At 31.4% G+C, this 19645-nt stretch overlaps 1 protein-coding gene across 1 annotated transcript; it reads right to left on the reverse strand.

The window, feature by feature from the left end:
• Positions 1-3413: 3413 nt before the first annotated feature.
• LOC143596511 (OVARIAN TUMOR DOMAIN-containing deubiquitinating enzyme 12-like) lies at positions 3414-6119 on the reverse strand. The gene is made up of 10 exons (XM_077075268.1): positions 5770-6119; positions 5551-5696; positions 5378-5451; positions 5234-5288; positions 4998-5072; positions 4838-4911; positions 4697-4745; positions 4518-4602; positions 4366-4422; positions 3414-3588 (listed from the first exon to the last, which is right to left on the reverse strand). Exons 1-8 carry the CDS (start codon positions 6050-6052, stop codon positions 4525-4527), a joined length of 834 nt encoding a protein of 277 aa, XP_076931383.1. The 5' UTR covers positions 6053-6119; the 3' UTR covers positions 3414-3588; positions 4366-4422; positions 4518-4524.
• Positions 6120-19645: the final 13526 nt, after the last annotated feature.

The following is a 19645-nucleotide window of genomic DNA, read 5'->3' on the forward strand; positions in this document are numbered from 1 at the left end:
ACTCATTGTTGTTCGTATGAAATTGTGCAATAAACAACAAGCAATGATGATACGTGGCATGGACTCTATGGGATGATATGAGTTATCACGCAAAATAGCCCATCTATCTTTAATCATTCCGAAACATCTTTCTATAACATTCCTGGCCGATGAATGTCTCATATTAAAGAACTCCTTAGCATTCGTAGGAGGACGAGACCAATCGTTAAGATGATAACGTTGACCTCTATATGGAGTTAAAAATCCTTCACCATTTGTATAACTGGCATCACAAAGGTAGTATGTTCCTACAATTAACCATAAACTCTATATTAATTATCATACTTAAATCTATGTATATTCTTTGAAAATTGCCTATCACATACCCGGAGTTATTTTAAGACCATTGGGTCTACTGATTGCATCACGCAAAACTCTACTATCAGCTGCAGAACCCTCCCATCCCGCTAAGACATAGGTAAATAAAAGGTCTCTCGTACATACTCCGAGTACGTTAGTACAAATCTGCCCTTTTCTTGTCCTATATGGTTTTCTATCAATAGCAGGGACTTTAACTTTAATGTATGTTCCATCTAATGCTCCTAAGCAACCCTGAGTTAAAAGAAATCATTACTTACTAATGTATGTTAACAAAAAATATCTTTAATAAAAAATGTGTTTGACTAACCTTAAACCATTTCCATCTTTCATCAGTTTCATTATCTGGCACTGGCACGGGTGACTTGTAGAGTTCTTTGTGTAATCGACATATAGCATTTAAGACTAACTTGAAATACCGACTTACAGTTTCCCCGGACCGATGAAATCTGTTGACTAGTATCCTATTCTTTGCATTATGAGCAAGGGTATGTAAAAACATAGCAACTTGCTCATCGACTAGCATGTTTTTACTATTCTTTAGTCCCCCTCTAGTTTCTAGCATATCACAAAGTGTTGTAAATGCATGTATATTCATTCTTATGTTAACAACACTCGTAACATCACTTCCATAAACCATCCTCACCATGTTTTCACGCCTATTATGGTAACTCATTAAATATTTTTTACGTAAAGTCATTGACTCAATCGACCGACGCAAATGATAAGTACACAACATCCACCAACGAATCGTAACATAAATGACATAAAATGCACCTATGGCAACTATTCTTTGTCTGGAAGGTGATCTTGCCATCTACACATAAAAATATAAGAAAATTCAAGAAAAACAAACTAGACCTCATATATATAACAAATCAAAAGAGTTCATAGTTCCTATTATACACTAAATTAGATCTCACGAGAGATTGCAGGTAAATTAATGCAAAAACGCAGCCAAAGTGAAAGAAAAGAAACTACACAGAACTCAAAATTGAGCTAAAGCTAAAGTGCAAAATTTTGACATCATATGTTATTTTTTTCCTTTTAAGTCAGAAGGGGTTCCAAAACAAATGAATTCGGATCAAAACAAGTTCGGGTTACAGGTCAGAAGGGTTGACTCACAGGTTGGAAGTACTTGTGAAGATTCTTTTTCCATTGGATCTTATGCAGACAACGAACAGGCCCGTTGGAACTAAGGGATGCTTTTAAAACTTTAAAAATTCATCATATAGTTATTAATATGATGGTGCCTTCTAAACTAATGTACCAATATTAGTTGTCAATTTCAGTGGCTTGCAATACAAGTTGTGCAGCTAGTCAAACAAGAACAATAATTCCCATGTGCATTTTTGAGAACTAAAATAGCTGGAATGATATAAAAAAACATGGAAAGCTGACATATGAATCATGATACACATTACACATACAGTATAATGAATATTAAAGATAGAAGACAGTAGTCACATATATTTCAGTGAAACTGACCTGATACTATCATATTCTGACAGGTTAAAATACCAGATATTAAGGGCTGATTAGTTGAAATCGCAACGGAAGCCCATCGGTTAGCGATAAATTGGTGCCTTCTAGAATCGATTTTTACAACCATGCACCTAATATTTGTCTATATAATGATCATATGCACTTGTAATGTTCTAACACCTCATAATAAGAATATCCTAGCTACAACCTGTGACCAGACGGAACTACAATGCTAGTGTTCATTTATTAGCCTTCATGCGTAGGCCTGTAAACGAACCGAACGAACGCATACAAGGGCATGTTCATTTGTTTGTGTCTGTTCATTTAACTTTAAGCAAACACCAACACGAACAGTTAACCGGACAAATATACGTGTTCATGCTCGTTCGTTTAAAAAAATGAACATGTTCGCGTTCGTTTATATTTGTTCTTTTAAAATCTTAACGAACTGTTGACATAAATGAAAATATTTGAACAAACACAAAGGAACATATATAAATATACGTAAACAGACACAAACAAACAAACAATATTTAATTAGACATTAGGCATTAGGGTGATATAATTTGTAAAATACAAATAACATTTAATTATTTTTATAAATATGTAAACAAGCATAAATAAGTGATTCAGTGAACGACCGAAACACATGTTTTTGTTTGTTCGTTTAAAATCTTAACGAACTGTTGACAAACATAAATGGAAATATTTGAACAAACACAAAAGAACGTATGTGAACAAACGTAAACAAACACAAATAAACGTAAACCGACACAAACAAACAATATTTAATTAGATATTAGGATGATATAATTTATAAAATACAAATAACATTTAATTATTTTTATCACTATGTAAACGAGCATAAATAAGTGAACGATGAACGACCGAAACACGCGTTTTTGTTTGTTTGTTTAATTAATGAACACAAATTTAAGTTTATGTCAAATAAACGAACTTCCCGTCAAACAATTCACGAACAATTCTATCGGTTCGGTGCGCGTGCAACCCCTAACACAAAACCCTAGAAATTAAGCACTGTAATCTCAATAACAATTACAAAATTCATCAAAATTAGGGCAAAACTCAACCCAATTGAAATTAACAATACATAATCCAGTCTGCAACATGTGAATCAAACAATCAATTGATTACTGTGACGAATCAGAAGGTTTCTTAATAGAACACGAAGACTAGAAGTCGGGAAACAGAAAATCTACGAGGATAGGGAATAGGAATAGGGAAACAAAAATCATACCTGGTTCGGGCAGAAATCAAGCGAGGATGGTGGTGGTGTGCGTGGGTGGGTAATTAGATAGAGATTAGAGGACGGTGATAGAAGTGAAAAGGAAGAGAATGGAAGTGAGAAATGAAACCATTTCTCCGCTTTTTTTAGAGAAAAGAAATCAGGGAAATGGAAATGGTTTATTTCCATTTCTCACCTCTTTCTTTCGTAAACAAACAAGAGAATTGTTTCCATTTCCATTTCTCACCCCCCCAATTCTCTGTACCAAACACCCCCTTAAACTTGATTTGTTATCGTTGAAATTCAGCTTAAAAGCTTTCCCAAAATAAGAAGCATCTTAGTTAATACAGAAAGTCATAAAATGAAATACGTTGTTGTATGGTAATATGCAACATATATATACCCAATAAAAAATGAGCAGATACTATGTTGCATGTTAAAATAGCCACTCAAATTCCCATCTTCTACACCATTGCTTCATGGCCTCATATTTGGGTCATCTGCATAATGCAGCCTCAAAACAATGGGTTAGGTTCAAATAAGAAGTTTAATTTTCCTAAGAAGGCCAAAAAGGACGGTATTTTAGTCTAACGCTTAAATATCAAAACCCATTTAATTTAATTTCAAAAACCTACTTACATTAATTTCAAAAACCCACTTACATAAAACCCAATTACATATTTATTTTCTACAACCACCACCACTCCACCGCCACCACAACCGTCACCCACCGCCACCATCTCGCCGGAAAAGTCCGGAAAAACACAATGGAAAACACTATAAAAAACACAGTGAAAAAAAAAAACACAATGAAAAAAACACAATAAAAAACACAATTGTATGACACAATGTAAAAAATACAATGGAAAAAACACAATGAAAAAAAAACACAATGAAAAATACTATTGTATAACACAATTTTGTAAAACACAATTTGGTAAAACACAATTTGTAAAAAACCCACTAATTTTTTTTAAATTTTATATTACAATATGGTAATCATATGAAAGATAAAAAGACACTCGCTATTATGGTGAATTTGTTTTTCAATAAAAACGTCGTAAAAAAAAGTTATGGACGTTTTAAAATGATGGGGGAATTTGGCATGTGCCTTGCATGTGAAGAGAGAAAGTCAACACATGATTTCCACCTAAACTAATCTCAGCCCTCCATATTCAAAATCAATGGACAAGATTACTTCTTATCCTTCCTACAAAAACTATACTTCCTATTATAACCTAACCCTTCTACTATAATCATTCAATAAGGACCTTTACCTTCCACAGGATATATTGAATTGTAGTGCACCTCAGCCCAAAAGCTTAAGAAAATTACTGCAACAAAGTTATTACTCATCAGAATAAAGAAAAGTAACATTATCATTAACCATGCATGATGTGGATATCAAAAAAAAAAAAAAAGATAACACCTCGATTTTACCTTTGAACGCTTGGAACAATCTCAATATAGCAGGTGTCCTTGAACGATGTGATTACAATGATTTTGATGCCATACTGCACCATATATATAATTAGTGTTACATATCAGGCTATCAGTCGTATTATGTGGATTGATTCGGAAAATATAGTTCTACATGAAGTTTCATACCAAATCAGCAGCAGCCTGCAAAGTGACATGATCACCCCATTCGCCGACCCTAATGTTCATAGATTAAAAAATGTACAAGGTAAGATGGTGACTTGAAATAAAAGTGTCACCAAATTAAGAGAAAAGAAGCAGAAAAAATACTTAGCCATATTCTTCAAGTAATCACTATAAACCATGGGGACATATCCCTCGTATATATCTGCATGTAATTTAAGCTTTGGAAAAGAGAATCAATATTAAAAAGGGTACACAAAAGAAATTATATAAATAGTCATAAGAAAACTAACATATTTAGACCAACCTGATTTACAATCTGTTGTCTCACAAATTTATGGTGCTCTGCTGAACGGTAAACTTGATCTGACAGAGCTCGAAACTGAAAAGTGAAATACAATTTTTTCAGACTTCATATCGAGCAATTGTAACCACATAGCGTTCATTAGGTGTCATGCACATGAATATAATTTAATTCCTTTTAACTATAAAAAACTGCTCTCAGAAACCAGGTCAAACAGCATGCTGATTAAGAGTTTTCACCTGGCAATTCCCGTCCCCTCGAACTTTAGACTCTACTAATTGGTACAATTGCAGCCTGATGAAAAAAGATTTATTTAACCATTATATTACTAATAAATAAAAAGAAACTATAATGAATCGTGATATCTCCTAAATAGTATATACCTGTCGAGTAACCTCTGACGATCTAAAGTTGCCTCGTCTACAGAAGGTATTTCTCCATTGACTTTGGGGACATGCTACAAAAATCGGGTAACATTTTTTATTTATTTGATTCCAAAAACCAATTATGCTCTAAGATCATTACTGAATACTTATATTCCAAGATCCACACTTACAGGAACAGAAGCCATCTGATTCAACCACTTGCCATCTTCATCATCAAACGCATACTCATCACTTGGCTCCAATGAGTAAGACCAATCCTCCCCATAGTTTAACTGCCTTGTAGGGCCAGATGGCATATCATTCGTGTTCCCATCATCTTCTAAAAGGTGTATGTAAACATCATTAAACCAGAAACTAACTTAAATAAACAAATTTTGTTTATCTGTTACCAGGAGTGTAGTTTGCCATAGGTTGATGATGCGAATCCTGTAAATAATAAGATGCTTGTGAATGATCAACTGCTTCACAAGAAGGTTGAAGTATATGATGTTTTTCATTTTCCGTGGTGACACATTCCGTGTCATAACCGACTTCTCTAGAATACTGATCATGATAACAATCTGTGTAATTTTGTGGACCATAGCTTGAATAGTTGTTGTCATTGGATGACACACCATCAAAGAGCTGAAGACCCCACCAAACCACATCAGGATCTTGACTGTATGAAAACATTTTGCTAATGTGTGAAACTTGATACTTTATTTCATACTCTTCCGGCTGCAAAGATAAGATAATTTTGTCGAAATACAAGGCTATAAAGAAAAAAAATGCTCTAATTCACAGAATACCACATATCTTTATCTACTAATGGTCCCTAGATAGATTATGATAATGAACTTATTATGTGGCTAAACTTTGACAAATAAGTTTTTCGTGTTTATTTAAACAACTCGTCCACTTTCTTTGCCAAAAGACACTTTTATAATACCTACTACTTATGGTTACACGGGGCAAGTAAAAGTTTGAAGCTTTGGCCATATCAAATTACACGCAAGTATCAAAGTAGTTTAGAAAAGTTATCAAAGCCACTATTTTATTCGAGTCGGTGCCAGCTCGCCAAAACATTATCTTTATTGAAGAACAAAACCTTTGAGGTAAGTGTGCCTCTTCTACTTATTATCCATTTTATTTCTTGTAAATCACGATAACAACCTATTTTTGTTTTAACGTATGAATCATGGCTTTTGAATTACGAGATTATGCTAATTTCATGATATCAAAGTATTGCTGGAATATAAGAGACTAGCATAACAACACTAAAAGGGAAATTAAACCCAGAAATCAATAAGAATGTACATTTACCTAATTAATTGATTACTAATAATCAAATAAACTATTTTATGCAACAAATGGAATCTCATGAGCTATAAAGAGTGAAACAAAAAAAAGTACTTAATCAGGTGGCCCTTTGCCCTTAGATTTGATGCTACATTACATTGTAATTAAATAAACCATTTCATAAAAGTTAAAAGCATATAATAAACAAAATCTAGTTAAAGCATATGCATATAGATAAACTAGTAGTGATTGAATTGAAGATGCATGTGTGCAAATTGAAACAGATGAACATACGAATTGGATTGTGGAACAATCAGGATCAACAAGACATTGTGTGAATCTGAGAGTGAATAATAAATTGAAAAGGCGATGGGCATAAAATAATAAGGTAGGAATTAATTTACCTGGTGCGATTGTGATTGTGATTGTGATTGTGATTGTATTTAATTAAAATGAAATGTAAATGCAGATCCAAGAAGTGACTCTTGAGAAACGGAGGAATCATCAACAACAAGACATATGAATGAAGTACACACCAGCAACAGTGTCTGTGTTTTTTTTATCAACCATTATTATTCATTTTTCTTTAATAAAATATTATTATTATTATTATTAGGAAAAACCTTTTGTGTATTGGCCGATAATAATCCCACCTTTAAAAATCACTAGCAACGGTCCTACCTTTTAACTATTTTTGTCTCATTGGTCCTCCGTTAAAAATATTTAACGTCGTTATGTTTTTTCCCTACTTTCAAACCGATGTTTTAGAGCTTTTGATCGGAAGAACGATATGAGTCGACTGATGTAAAATTTATCTCGAAACGGTGATTCAAATGGCTTAATTTTTGTTAATTGGAAATTCTAGCACCCGAATTGAAACATTGTTTCGTCGTTTGGATCACCATTTCGAGATAAGTTTTACATCGGTCAACTCGTATCCTTCTTCTGATCAAAAGCCCTAAAACATCGGTTTGAAAGTAGGGAAAAAACATAACGATGTTAAGTATTTTTTAACGGATGACCAGTGAGACAAAAATAGTTAAAAGGTGGGACCGTTGCTAGTAATTTTTAAAGGTGGGATTATTATCAGCCAATACACAAAATGTGGGATTATTTATTTCCAATTTTCCTTATTATTATTATTAGAGAGATTGGATTTTAATAATAATCCCAACTAAAAACTATTGGTCAATATTAATCTCAACTAAGCTTATCGTTACTGGCGGTCCAAAGTTTAAGAAATTGGCTCTCAGTGGTCCCCAGTTAAAAAAAAACTTAACAGTGTTACATTTTTTCGACCTTCAAACTGATTTTTTAGGGCTTTTGATCGGAAAGAGGATACGAGTCGATTCATGTAAAACTTAGCTCGAAACGATGGTCCAAACGGCTTGATTAATGCTTCAAATCAGGTTTTGAACTTCCAATTAACAAAAATTAAACCGTTTGTAGCATCGTTTGGAGCTAAATTTTACATCAATTGAATCGTATCATATTTTTTATCACAAGCTCTAGAAAATCAATTTTAAATTCAGAAAAAAGTTAGCGCCGTTATGCTTTTTCTAACGGGGAACCACTTAGAGTCAATTTTTTTAAATTTGGGATCAACAGATAAACTAAATTGAGATTATTATCAATCAATAGACTTTAGTTGAGATTATTAAATTTTAATATATCTTATTATTATTGTGTTTGATCATGTAAGTTCATTTGAAATTTTTTGAATCTATTATTATTGTTGTAAAAGCAAAAAGCAGCATGAAAGTAGACATCATTTAATTAGTAATAATGGCCGTGCTCAATACTGCTCATGCGTTCAAGCACTCCACATCACAAATGTCAAACTTATGCATTTAATTGTTGAGAAATTGAACGAGATTATGTTGAAACGGGACAAAAGTCTCATGCCATGAATGATGAATGGAAACCAATTGACTTCATGATAATACTATTAGACCATCTGTGGTGGATAACCTCGCTACAGAGGCGTTGTATGCCTTGTGACACCACGTCACTATAAGAGGGTTCTACAAGAATAGGTGTGGTGGATAACACTCATTCAATCATTACCCTATTATTATTTATTTATTATTTTTTAAAATAAAACAAATCCACATATCATTAAATAAAATAAACACAAAAAAATTTACAAGAAGTACCTCTTTCTGTCTAATTGCCAATGGTCAAAATCCGACGGTCTAGTTCTTAATGTTAAGTATCAAGTACCTACACTTAATTGTTAATAATACTTGATACAATGCATACACAATCTAACATCATTTATTTATCACGTATTTTAATCAACTTAAAATCACATGCTATAAAAAGGTTATCTAAGACTAATTTATAAACTTCTAAAATATTTAACAATAGCAATGGTATATTAATATAGGAAAGCGTTCAGGGGTTGATGATTTACTAAGGTCATGTGTTGTGGTGAATGTGAAGAAAAAGCGCGTCACGTAGGCAGCGAGGAGTTTCACATTTCACACCCATTTGCATGTGTTATGAAGAGGTGAAATGTATATATTATTTAGTGGTTACTGAAAACAGAAGCAAATATACCTCCACGCCCATGACCAACACCAAGCTCCCGCCCCACCCAATGCCCTCTTGCGGGCTGTATTTGCGCCCGAAGTGCTGGCGTGACCAATAATCAATTTTATAAACATAACCCTGAGAATTTTATAAATATACTCTCTCTCTCTCTCTCTTACCATAAAGAATACCAAGAGAGTGGAGGCTAGAGGGCTAGACCCATACAAACAAAAGAAGCAAACAAAAACTAGTATACAATGAAATGAATCACCTTGACAAACCATGCCAGACTAACATTTTAAAAGAGAGACCGAGCTTAGACGCTTTTAAGTATCTTGGAGTGAGAGTGTTTAATTGTTTATCATATGAGCCATAGTGTATTATATATGATATATATGATGATGGCATGCATAAATAATTTTGCAGATTTTAATCAATTATTTGAAACTAATATCTGTCTTTAAAAGTACAATATTAGATGTTTAATGGGTTGGGCTAAGTGCCCGTAACCGAATGCCTATGGCCCATGGGCCATGACGCTCACTAATAAGTCCAACTGTCCAAGTGTCCAACAACTGGAATTATCCTTCAATCCTTTTGGAGTTTTGGTTATTTAGAAATTTAGATTTTAGATGTGAAAAAAATGGGAGCTTTCACATGATATGTCCAAATTTTATTTATTTATTTATTAGATAAGTTTTATTTTTTTCAAACGGTATTTCATTAAAACAGGCTTAACTGGCCAGGAGCTAGACGCCAAAAAAAAGAACAAAGCGAAACAAAATTAAAGAAGCACGAGTGGAACGGCTTAATTTAGCATAAGTAGGTGCTTAAATGAAGCGATTAAGTGTTGGGGGTTTGTTGGCTTGTTCGTGCAATCAATAAAAAAGATTCACGTTAGTAAGGGTTCCCAATGAGGTTTCCAGCTTTCCTATTCTCCACCCACTTGTGGAAGAGGGGTGTGAGCTGATATTAGGGTGTCAAGGCGCTCAAACAAGATCACAAGTGGAAGCAAATAAAAGGAAAAGCTACATCAATCATTTAAACAAGTAGTTTATCACTCATAAATTTTTACCCCTCTTCTCTTCAAAACGTCACATCAAGTGAGTTTTGTTGTGTGATGAAAAAAATTACTTCTCACTTTTATTGGTGACCTAGTGTTGGGTTGGTCACCAATAAGACAAGAAGTAATTAAAAAAATCAAAAAAGAAATTCACACTAATCTAAGTTAACAACCTGGTTGGTGGAGCAATCTGGTTGCAACCCAAACTTGAGTAGCTCTCATGCCACATGTCATAAAACAATCGGTTGGAACCTAAAACTTAAATACCAATTTCCCCCAATAATTAAATTACTTAAAAAACTTATAATATTTAACTTCAACATAAAATATAAATACATAGTATATCTTAACTTTTTTTTTTTGAACATCTCGATATAATTTAAAAAAAACTGACTTATTTCAAAATATGTGTGATTTTTTTTAGTATGGTTCCGATACAAAACTATTGGTTCGCAAACTTATTATTTTTAAAAGGTGTTTTTTATGTATTTTAAAGATCACAAACCATATTTAATAAAAAAATTGGTTTAGATTGGATTATGAATGAGAGTGAAAATTTGGATTAATTATATTGGGTTGTATAAGTTAAATAGAGAGAAGTTGGTTTTTCATTAAAAGTTGGATTGGGTTAGGAGAATCATTTAAATATAAATAAATCATAAATATGCTCAACAGGAATCTGATATTCACTTTGATTCAAACTTGAAGAACCTTCAACTGATATCTTAGATCTTGTGTGATGTGATGGTGAAATGATATGGTCATTCAAGTTGTATGGATGTATTCATGTATTTACACTTTACTTACTGTACCATTGTCAATCATAATTATACTTCATACAGATTTTTGGTCAGTTTTATATATTTTGTTACAGAGTCAAGCTAAATATTTTGTATTTTGTTAAATAAATATTTAGTTTGATTTTTGTAATAACAAATTTCATTAAACAAGTCAAACTAGCAAGAAGCTTTAGCCGTCATAAGAATAATCTTAAACATGAGCATATATTTAGTTTTTTATTAAAAAAAATCATAACATGAATCAACTACATTAAGGAAAAAAGTCGAGAATAGAATAAACATAGGTAATATGAATTTATAAGAGTATTCTTAGTTTGTTCCCTACCCTATATCCACATATATCATATAATTACACTAAAAAACATTGTATTTTTTTTCTCATGTTTAATTAAATAATAATTTTTATATCTTTATCGTTATATTTTCTCTCTCTTTCACTCACAACTACTTTAAGAAAATATTAAAAAATTATACAATATCTACAGTAAAACCTCAAATTTAACTTTCCCATATAAATTTTCTCTCTCCTCTACTCATAACCACTCACAACCCCACCCTATAATTATAAACCCTCCTCATATAATTTTGGAGAATGGATTAGAAATGCTCTAAGTACAGCCTCATAAACTGCATCCATGTGTATTAATGAGACTAAATAAACTGGGTAATAAGAATTTATAGGTATTCACTCGGAATATCTCACCTCTACTTTAACACAATTCAACCTAACAATTAGCATTTATTTATGAATTAACCGTAGTACAACCAATAATCCGGGAGCACATAATTCATACCCCTCTTCAGTCCACTCAGTAGGTCCATCAATTGTAAAAGCGTTTAACATGCTAAACCTTTCGCATTTACATTGGAACACTTTCCATTTCGCTGATATCTAGTCAATAGAATGGTGCATCACCAACCAACACGGGTGTGAAACTTTCCACTGACAGTTAACCAAATCTGAAGATTTTGAGCAATGTTGTTGGCATTAACCTAAGCCAATTAGGGGTGTTCAAAGTCGGATATCCGGAGTTTTGAATATCCGAACATTTCGGATAGCGCATTTCAGAATCCGAATCCGATATCCGAAATTTCAAATTTGGATATCCAAAATGAATATCCGAATTTTGAAAAAAAATAATTATAAAAAAAATTAAAGAACTACTTTTAAAAGATATCTAGGAAATTATCCGAAATTCGGATAATTCGGATATTTCATGGTATATCCGGATAATTCGGATATTTCGGATACGGATTTGATTTTTTTAAACACCCCTTAACGTCAATGGCAACACTCCTCCCTCCTTAGTCGTCCATGGGCCGCGCCTCTAATTGCGTAGGCCCCACATGATTGACATTGTTGATTTCGTTCGACGAGTTGATTGGATTTTTGTGTAGAAGTATGCACTTTTTAAATTAAAAGAAAGATAAAAAGAATCTCGTGTGATTTTTTTTAAGTTTATATAAGTATTTATGTATAAAAAATTGGTAATTAATTTGAAAAAGAAAATGATTAGATGGTAACACATACCGTTTACAACGGTCAAAAGTATCCACCACAAGTGAGTTCCGAAACTCACAAAACCAACCCGGAAGGGGCACTCAGAAAGGAGGAGAGGGGTGCTAAGGCAACCCGCCCAATCTCTCAGCATGCGGGTTGAGCGCCACACTTCTTTAGCGTCTGTAGATGTGTTGTGGGGCCCTTCTGAAGCTAAACAAGATATTTGTTTTTATTGATGTTTGTGGAGTCGCTCTTAAGCTAAACAAGTTAGTACCATATAACATCAGGACACTCATCCACTTTGAGTTCAAAGTTCAAATACCAACCTGAATTAAATATCAAATTACAATACATGATTATATTATGTTAAAGAAAATGTTTACTAATTAAGATTTTATAGTTCATAAATACAAGATTATAAATTATTAAAAAAATTATCATATATACGATAAGCACTTATATGAAATATTGAATGCACTATTCATGTAACTATGCTGATTATTAATGTACTGATAAGCATTAAAAAGTTTATAATTTAAACATAACTCTACACATATATATTGATACAATCCTATATTTAGAGAGGAGGGGTGATCACCCGAAGTATCCGATCTTCACCAATTCCATAATATCATACTATATATAATCAAATCTATTTGCTACAATAAACAATAGAGCTTTGTAGCTTTAATCCATTGAGTTTTAAGTTGTTTCAACTTAGCCATTCAAGTTTTAAATTATTTTAATTAGCTCTAACATCTTTTTTAGCTACTTTGTTTGTTTTAGCCTCTCAAAAGTTTGGTTTTAATTTATGTCATGTTTGTTTTTCTAACACATTGTTTTTTTTTTCATTATTTATATATATAAATTGTTGATTAGCTTATAGTGTTTAACATACAGACACTTTTAAATTTTTGAGTATTACGTTACAATATGTTTAACATACAGACACTTTTAAATTTGTATCTATATCAAACCGATAAAATAGAGTTTTATTAGCAATAAAGTATATAAATTTCGTTGAAAACAAAGTTGTATTCGCCAAAGAGTATCTTTTGTGTATTAAAAATCGATACCGTAATGAGCTGAGTTGATACTAACCAAGTTCTTTTAATATTTAGATAAAAAAAATTGTTGTGTCGAAGTGATAGTCGTTATGATTCATTTGTATACACACGTAATAATATTCAAACATGTTGCCGAGTTCATCACGCAACGCACGTGGGGAACATACTAGTTGCTATCAATGCATTTTAACAAGAGGCAAAACTCCTCTCAACTAATCCAACTTTCTCTCTCGTCTCTTCACGCACATACTCCCCTGTCTCCTCCTTTTATCCGATACGAGTCGCTCAAACATCATCTCTCTAATTATCCTTAAACAATAAACCGCAGTGTACCCTCTACTACTATACCTGGTTCAGAATAACCGAGGGCACCCCTCTCGCCGTTACTCCCGCAAACCGTAGCAATTCTAACCTTTGTTTATTTTAATTTACCGTAGGAAATAAATGTATAGGTTGATTAGACTGTATTTGGCTATGAAATGACGTCATGGTGTATATCTTCTGAAACATGCAGTGGGTCCTTTCTGACAAAAAGTAATTATTATTTAGATTTGATTGGTCATGAATGGTTACATCAAACCTTACATCTAGATTTCCCATTTTTTTAACATTATAATTAACCAGTTTCTACTTTCCATCTTTTAATAATAATTAAATATTATTTAATATTACGTATAATAAATGCATGTTTTGTATTTTTATGTCTAGGTATGAAGGAGATTAGAAGATGTATTTTTTCTGTTTTGTAATATGATCTGTTTATTGTTTTATTTATATAACGTAGACAATGATATTATTGAGTGTAGGATAGATAGATTGGTAGGTACAACAAGTAAGTATAATCTAGCGTCCATCATATGATATCAATCTGTCAACCCCCGTTTCCCATGGCTTTCTCATTGGGAGTGTCACCTGGAATTATTCCCTCTTTTCATGCCTTATCACCTGCAAAAACCCTTCCGACCCATAAAACTTTATATTATTTTTTTTTACATACATATATTATGAAGAAATAAATTAAAACAAAGCTTTCATTTTGGTGAAAAAAATAGTTGTTTAAATTGGTTAATGCGATGCAGTATTGTAATTACTCCTTGTTTTCCAACAGTCTTTTAGCATCCTTTACTTTTATTTTCCTTTAACGGTCATTTGGATAACTAACGGGTCATGAACCCGCCTAATCATCTTTATTTCACCCACATGAGAAACCATCATGGGTGAGAAAACCCTAATTGCGCAACCTGGAACATCCCCGACTTGAACCCAAGACATCCTTCTTTTTTTATTTCAAACTAGTATTTTTAACCCCTGCGTTGCGGGGGAGGGCAACCAATTCGAATGTTTCCAAACTCAGTTATGAAGTTGGTTTGGGTGAATTGTTTGACCCGTGTGTGTTGCGCAAGACAATTAAACTGATGAAAAATAGACTTAAAACGCCATGTTAAATACTTTGTTCAGTTGGTATGGTAAGTTGGTATAGTATTATAGTAACATGCGATTTAGTCTTGTTTTTTCTACATACCTGAGCTATACTCTAAAATGATTATTAATTATGTTTAATACCAAAATTTTGTGTTAGTATTCTAAACTTTTTTAGTGCCGAGACCGGGGATGAGCTAGTTAGAGCATGGAGGCGTCAAAACAATTTATCATTTAATTTAATAAAAAGTGAATGACTAATAAAAAGTTGACTCATACAATAATGTGTAACACTAGTACATTTGATTAATAGTGATATAAGAGAGTGACAAAATGTTGGTTTTTAATAAATATATATAGGGTTATGTTAAAATAAAAACTTACTTGAGTTGTGAAAACTCTAAAAACTCATTATCAATAACATATTTTTAATTAAAGGAGAGAACTTCAGTTTTGATCCCTGTGGTTTCTTAAAATTATTAATTTTGATCTAATAGTTTATTTTAGGCTTTTATGGTTCAATAATTTCAATTAACTATCAGTTTTAGTCCAATTCACTAACGTCGTCCGCCAACCGTTAGTTAATACAACTTTTAGAGGTTTTTTTTTTATATATTTTTCACAAACTTTTAATTCATATGAATATTTATTTTTTTTTTACTAAATATAAGTTTTATACTTTTTGTTATTTTCTAACTATTATGGTTTATTATATTTGTTTATAGATAAATATATACTTTTTAAAAATATTTTTTCCGAAACTGAAGCTTTTATGCAACTGTATATTTATTTATTTATATTTGAATGCTTTTATTTTTACTTTTTATAGCCGTAATAATATCTAAGCTTTAAAAACATAATATTTATTTTTTAATGTTTCATTTTAATTTTACACTTTTGCTAACTATAAATGATTTAGAAAAACTTAACTTTTCTGTTTTTATTTCTACGTAGTAAAAAAGAACATATATTTATTTTATATTGTTTTTTTTTTACTTTTCAATTGACAGAGGGTTTTTGAAAATCTGCTTATAAACTTTAATTCTTGATTTGCATTATTTTTCGAACAATTAAAGTTTTGTACTCTATAAAGTTTGAAACAACTATTTCACATCATAATCACTTTGCTAGCCCATCAAAATGGGAATGACGTCTTGGTTTGTATTTATTAAAAATATACACTTGCATAAAAGCGTTAGTTTCGAAAAAATTATATTTATTAAAAATAAAAAGTGTATAGATATTTATATATAAACAAATATAAGAACCATAATACTAAAAAATAACAAAAGGTATAAAACTTAATTTTGATAGAAAACCCAAAAATGTTTATGATTAAAAGTTTGTGAAAAATACAAAAAAAAATCCTCAAAGTTGTATTAACTAACGGTTGATGGATGACGTTAATCAGTTGGACTAAAACTGATAGTTAATTGAAAATATTATACCATAAAAGTTTAAAATAAACTATTGAACTAAAATTGATAATTTTAATCAACCACATGGACCAAAATTGAAGTTCTTTCTAACTAAAGATTAAATTTTGTGTTCCACAATTAAAGTTAATAAAAAATGTTAACATAAATACAATTTTTTCTCTTTCCTAAAAACACATAAAAAATTAGTAAAAAAATGTTAAAAAATAGCAAAAACAATTTTTTTTAATGTTTTTATGTTTTGTATTAAATGTTACAACATATATTACATGTAACAAAAAAAAACGATGTTACATAGGGTTTTCGTGGGTTTTCACAACTCAAGTGGGTTTTCATTCTATACTTTGCCTATATATATATATATAGGCTAAGTATAAAATGAAACCCACTTTAGTTGTGAAAACTCTATAAACCCATTCCCAACCACATGTTTTTAATTAATGTTTAAATCTTGTGGTCCACAATTAAAGTGAATAAAAAATATAAATATAAATATAATTTTTTTTCTCTCCTGAAAACATATATAAAAGTTAGTAAAAAAATGTTAAAAAATAGCAAAACATTTTTTTTTATGTTTCGATGTTTTGTATTAAATGTAACAAAAAAAAAACATGTTACATAGGGTTTTCACAACTCAAATGGGTTTTCATTTTAACATTACCCTATATATATAGGGAGAGGATCAAGAGAAAACTCACCTTTAGAGAGAAAACTTAAAAACTCCTAAAGAATTATTTTTAATTAAAAATAAAAAAATATTTTCAAAATTCTGTTTTAGCCATTATTCTTATATTTTCTTATATTTCACTAGAAAAAAATAAAAAAAAAACCGCTGTGATGCACAAACGTATTACTGTGCGATACCATTGTATTACACATGTGTATTACTATGTATTTTTGAGTTTAATAGTGTTTTATTGCTTATATTCAATATTTGTGTATTGTATATGTGTAGTAGTGTTATATTATATGGAAAAAAAATAATAATAAAATAAAAGTCAATGTGATGCACATGTGCGTTAATGTTGTATTACACATACGTACTAATGTGTATTCGATGTATATATTAGTCTTATATTGCATATATACAATAGTGTGTATCAAATATGTGCAATAGTGTTGTATTATATGCAATACAAACATTTTTGAATATATGCTATGCACACTATTACACATGTGCACTATACCGACGAGGTTACCGACATGTTTTTTTTTTTTGAACCAATAACAATATATAAGAATAATGGGAAAAAAACTTAAATTTTTTTTTAAAAAAAAAGTTAAAAATAGTTTTTTAGGAGTTTTTAAGTTTTCTCTTTAAGAGGAGTTTTCACTAGATCCCCCCACATATATATATATATATATATATATATATATATATATATATATATATATATATATATGGGTAAGGTTAGAATGAAAACCCATTTGAGTTGTGAAAACCCTATGTAACATCGTTTTTTTTTGTTATATGTAATATATGTTGTAACATTTAATACAAAACATCGAAACATAAAAAAAAAGTTTTGCTATTTTTTAATATTTTTTTACTAATTTTTATATATGTTTTAAGGAGAGAGAAAAAGTTATATTTATATTTACATTTTTTATTCACTTTAATTGTGGACCACAAGATTTAAACATTAATTAAAAACATGTGGTTGAGAATGAGTTTCTAGATTTTTCACAACTCAAGTGAGTTTTCATTTTATACTTAGCAATATATATATAAAATTTTTGGGGTTCTCACGTCAACCACTTGGCTAGATCATTAACAACAAACTTTTAGCATTGTTGTCGAGAGCTGCCTCTTGCTTTAAAAAAACGCTACCGTTAAAAATATGGCATCAAACGTCTATTGCTATTATACCAGCTAAAATCCATGTATTCTATCATATGGTTCATACTAGCTTTTGAACCCGTGCATTACACAGGATTTGTCAAATGATAAAAGTAAATGAAGTTCGTTATGTCAATTGTGATTCTCAAAATACTTATAAATTAATGTACTGTACAAAGTAAGCGACGTATGATTTATGTTTTTTTTTTAGTTCACGACTTATGAAATGTATCTTCCTTGTTTCACCCCATATACTACACATGATGGAAAATACGAACTTAATATAATTTCTCGTGTAACAATATTTTAAAGATAATGATTAATATGTATATAGACAATCTATAGCATAATGTCATTAAACAACATAAATGCAAACATAAATATATATTTTCTACCATGTTGAAAAACAACCACCAACCCAAATAGATTCAATTACGCACCTCTAAATTAAACAAAAAGGAACCCAACAACACCACAAAACTCCTAGCTTTTACAGTTACATATTAAACCTACACCAACCTTTCCAGGATAAGTTGGGCAGCCTAGAACAATTTTTCACCCACAAATAACCAAGCGGCTTTATTTCCCCTGCCACACTTGCGACATGAGCTGGTCTCCCGTTAAAAAATCAACTCGTTTTTGGCTTTCCACATGCTCTAGATCGATACAAGACAGATTGCATGCCGGACTTTCCTTTTTTACCTTTGCGAAGCCTGAATACATGTACGACTCCAATAAATCTTGCATGCATAAAGCGTATACCGAAGGTACCCCACGCCAAGATGAGATAACTTGTCAAACATCTTGCACGAACTGGCACGATATGAAAATATGCTCTACTCCCCATACACAGGGCATAAAACAGGCCCATGATAGATGTTCCTCCTTGCCTAGGCCACCAAAGTCGATAACCTTTCCAAGCCCGCTCGCCAAGCAAGCAACCACACCTTTTTTGGGTCTCAATAATTCCATGAAAACGAAAAACCTAATAACATTTGGACCTGATCCTCCATTTTTTTTTGTTTTAGACTCTTCACATAGAACTCATTTGACCTATTTAATTCCCAACACTGCCTATATTGCTTGACCCAATTCAAACCCTTTCACATATTGTAAGTAGCGATCTTAATTCCTCCACCTCTTCCACAGACATCGGTTTTCGTACCCAATTTCACACTCCACATACCTCGCCTCCATACATTACCAAACTGTCTACAACCCTTGCCATTTTTTTTGTTTTCAAGGGAAAAAAGAACCAAAATGGTTCCTTAACGATTCCTCCCCGATCCAATTATCAACCCAAAATAAAAGAGTCAGGAGTTAATG

The sequence above is a fragment of the Bidens hawaiensis genome, unplaced genomic scaffold, assembly GCF_021521415.1.
Source record: "Bidens hawaiensis isolate Kalapana, Puna unplaced genomic scaffold, B.hawaiensis_p1.1 tig00046658_1, whole genome shotgun sequence".
NCBI classification, from domain to species: Eukaryota; Viridiplantae; Streptophyta; class Magnoliopsida; order Asterales; family Asteraceae; genus Bidens; species Bidens hawaiensis.

Excerpts from the sequence above, each read along its gene's own strand:
- LOC143596511 (XM_077075268.1), bottom strand. The coding sequence starts at position 6,052 with ATGTTTTCATACAGTCAAGATCCTGATGTGGTTTGGTGGGGTCTTCAG. Across the intron at positions 5,452-5,550 it reads ATCAGATGGCTTCTGTTCCT|CATGTCCCCAAAGTCAATGG; the intron begins GTAAGTGTGGAT and ends CGATTTTTGTAG. Across the intron at positions 4,912-4,997 it reads GACAACAGATTGTAAATCAG|CTTAAATTACATGCAGATAT; the intron begins GTTGGTCTAAAT and ends TCTTTTCCAAAG.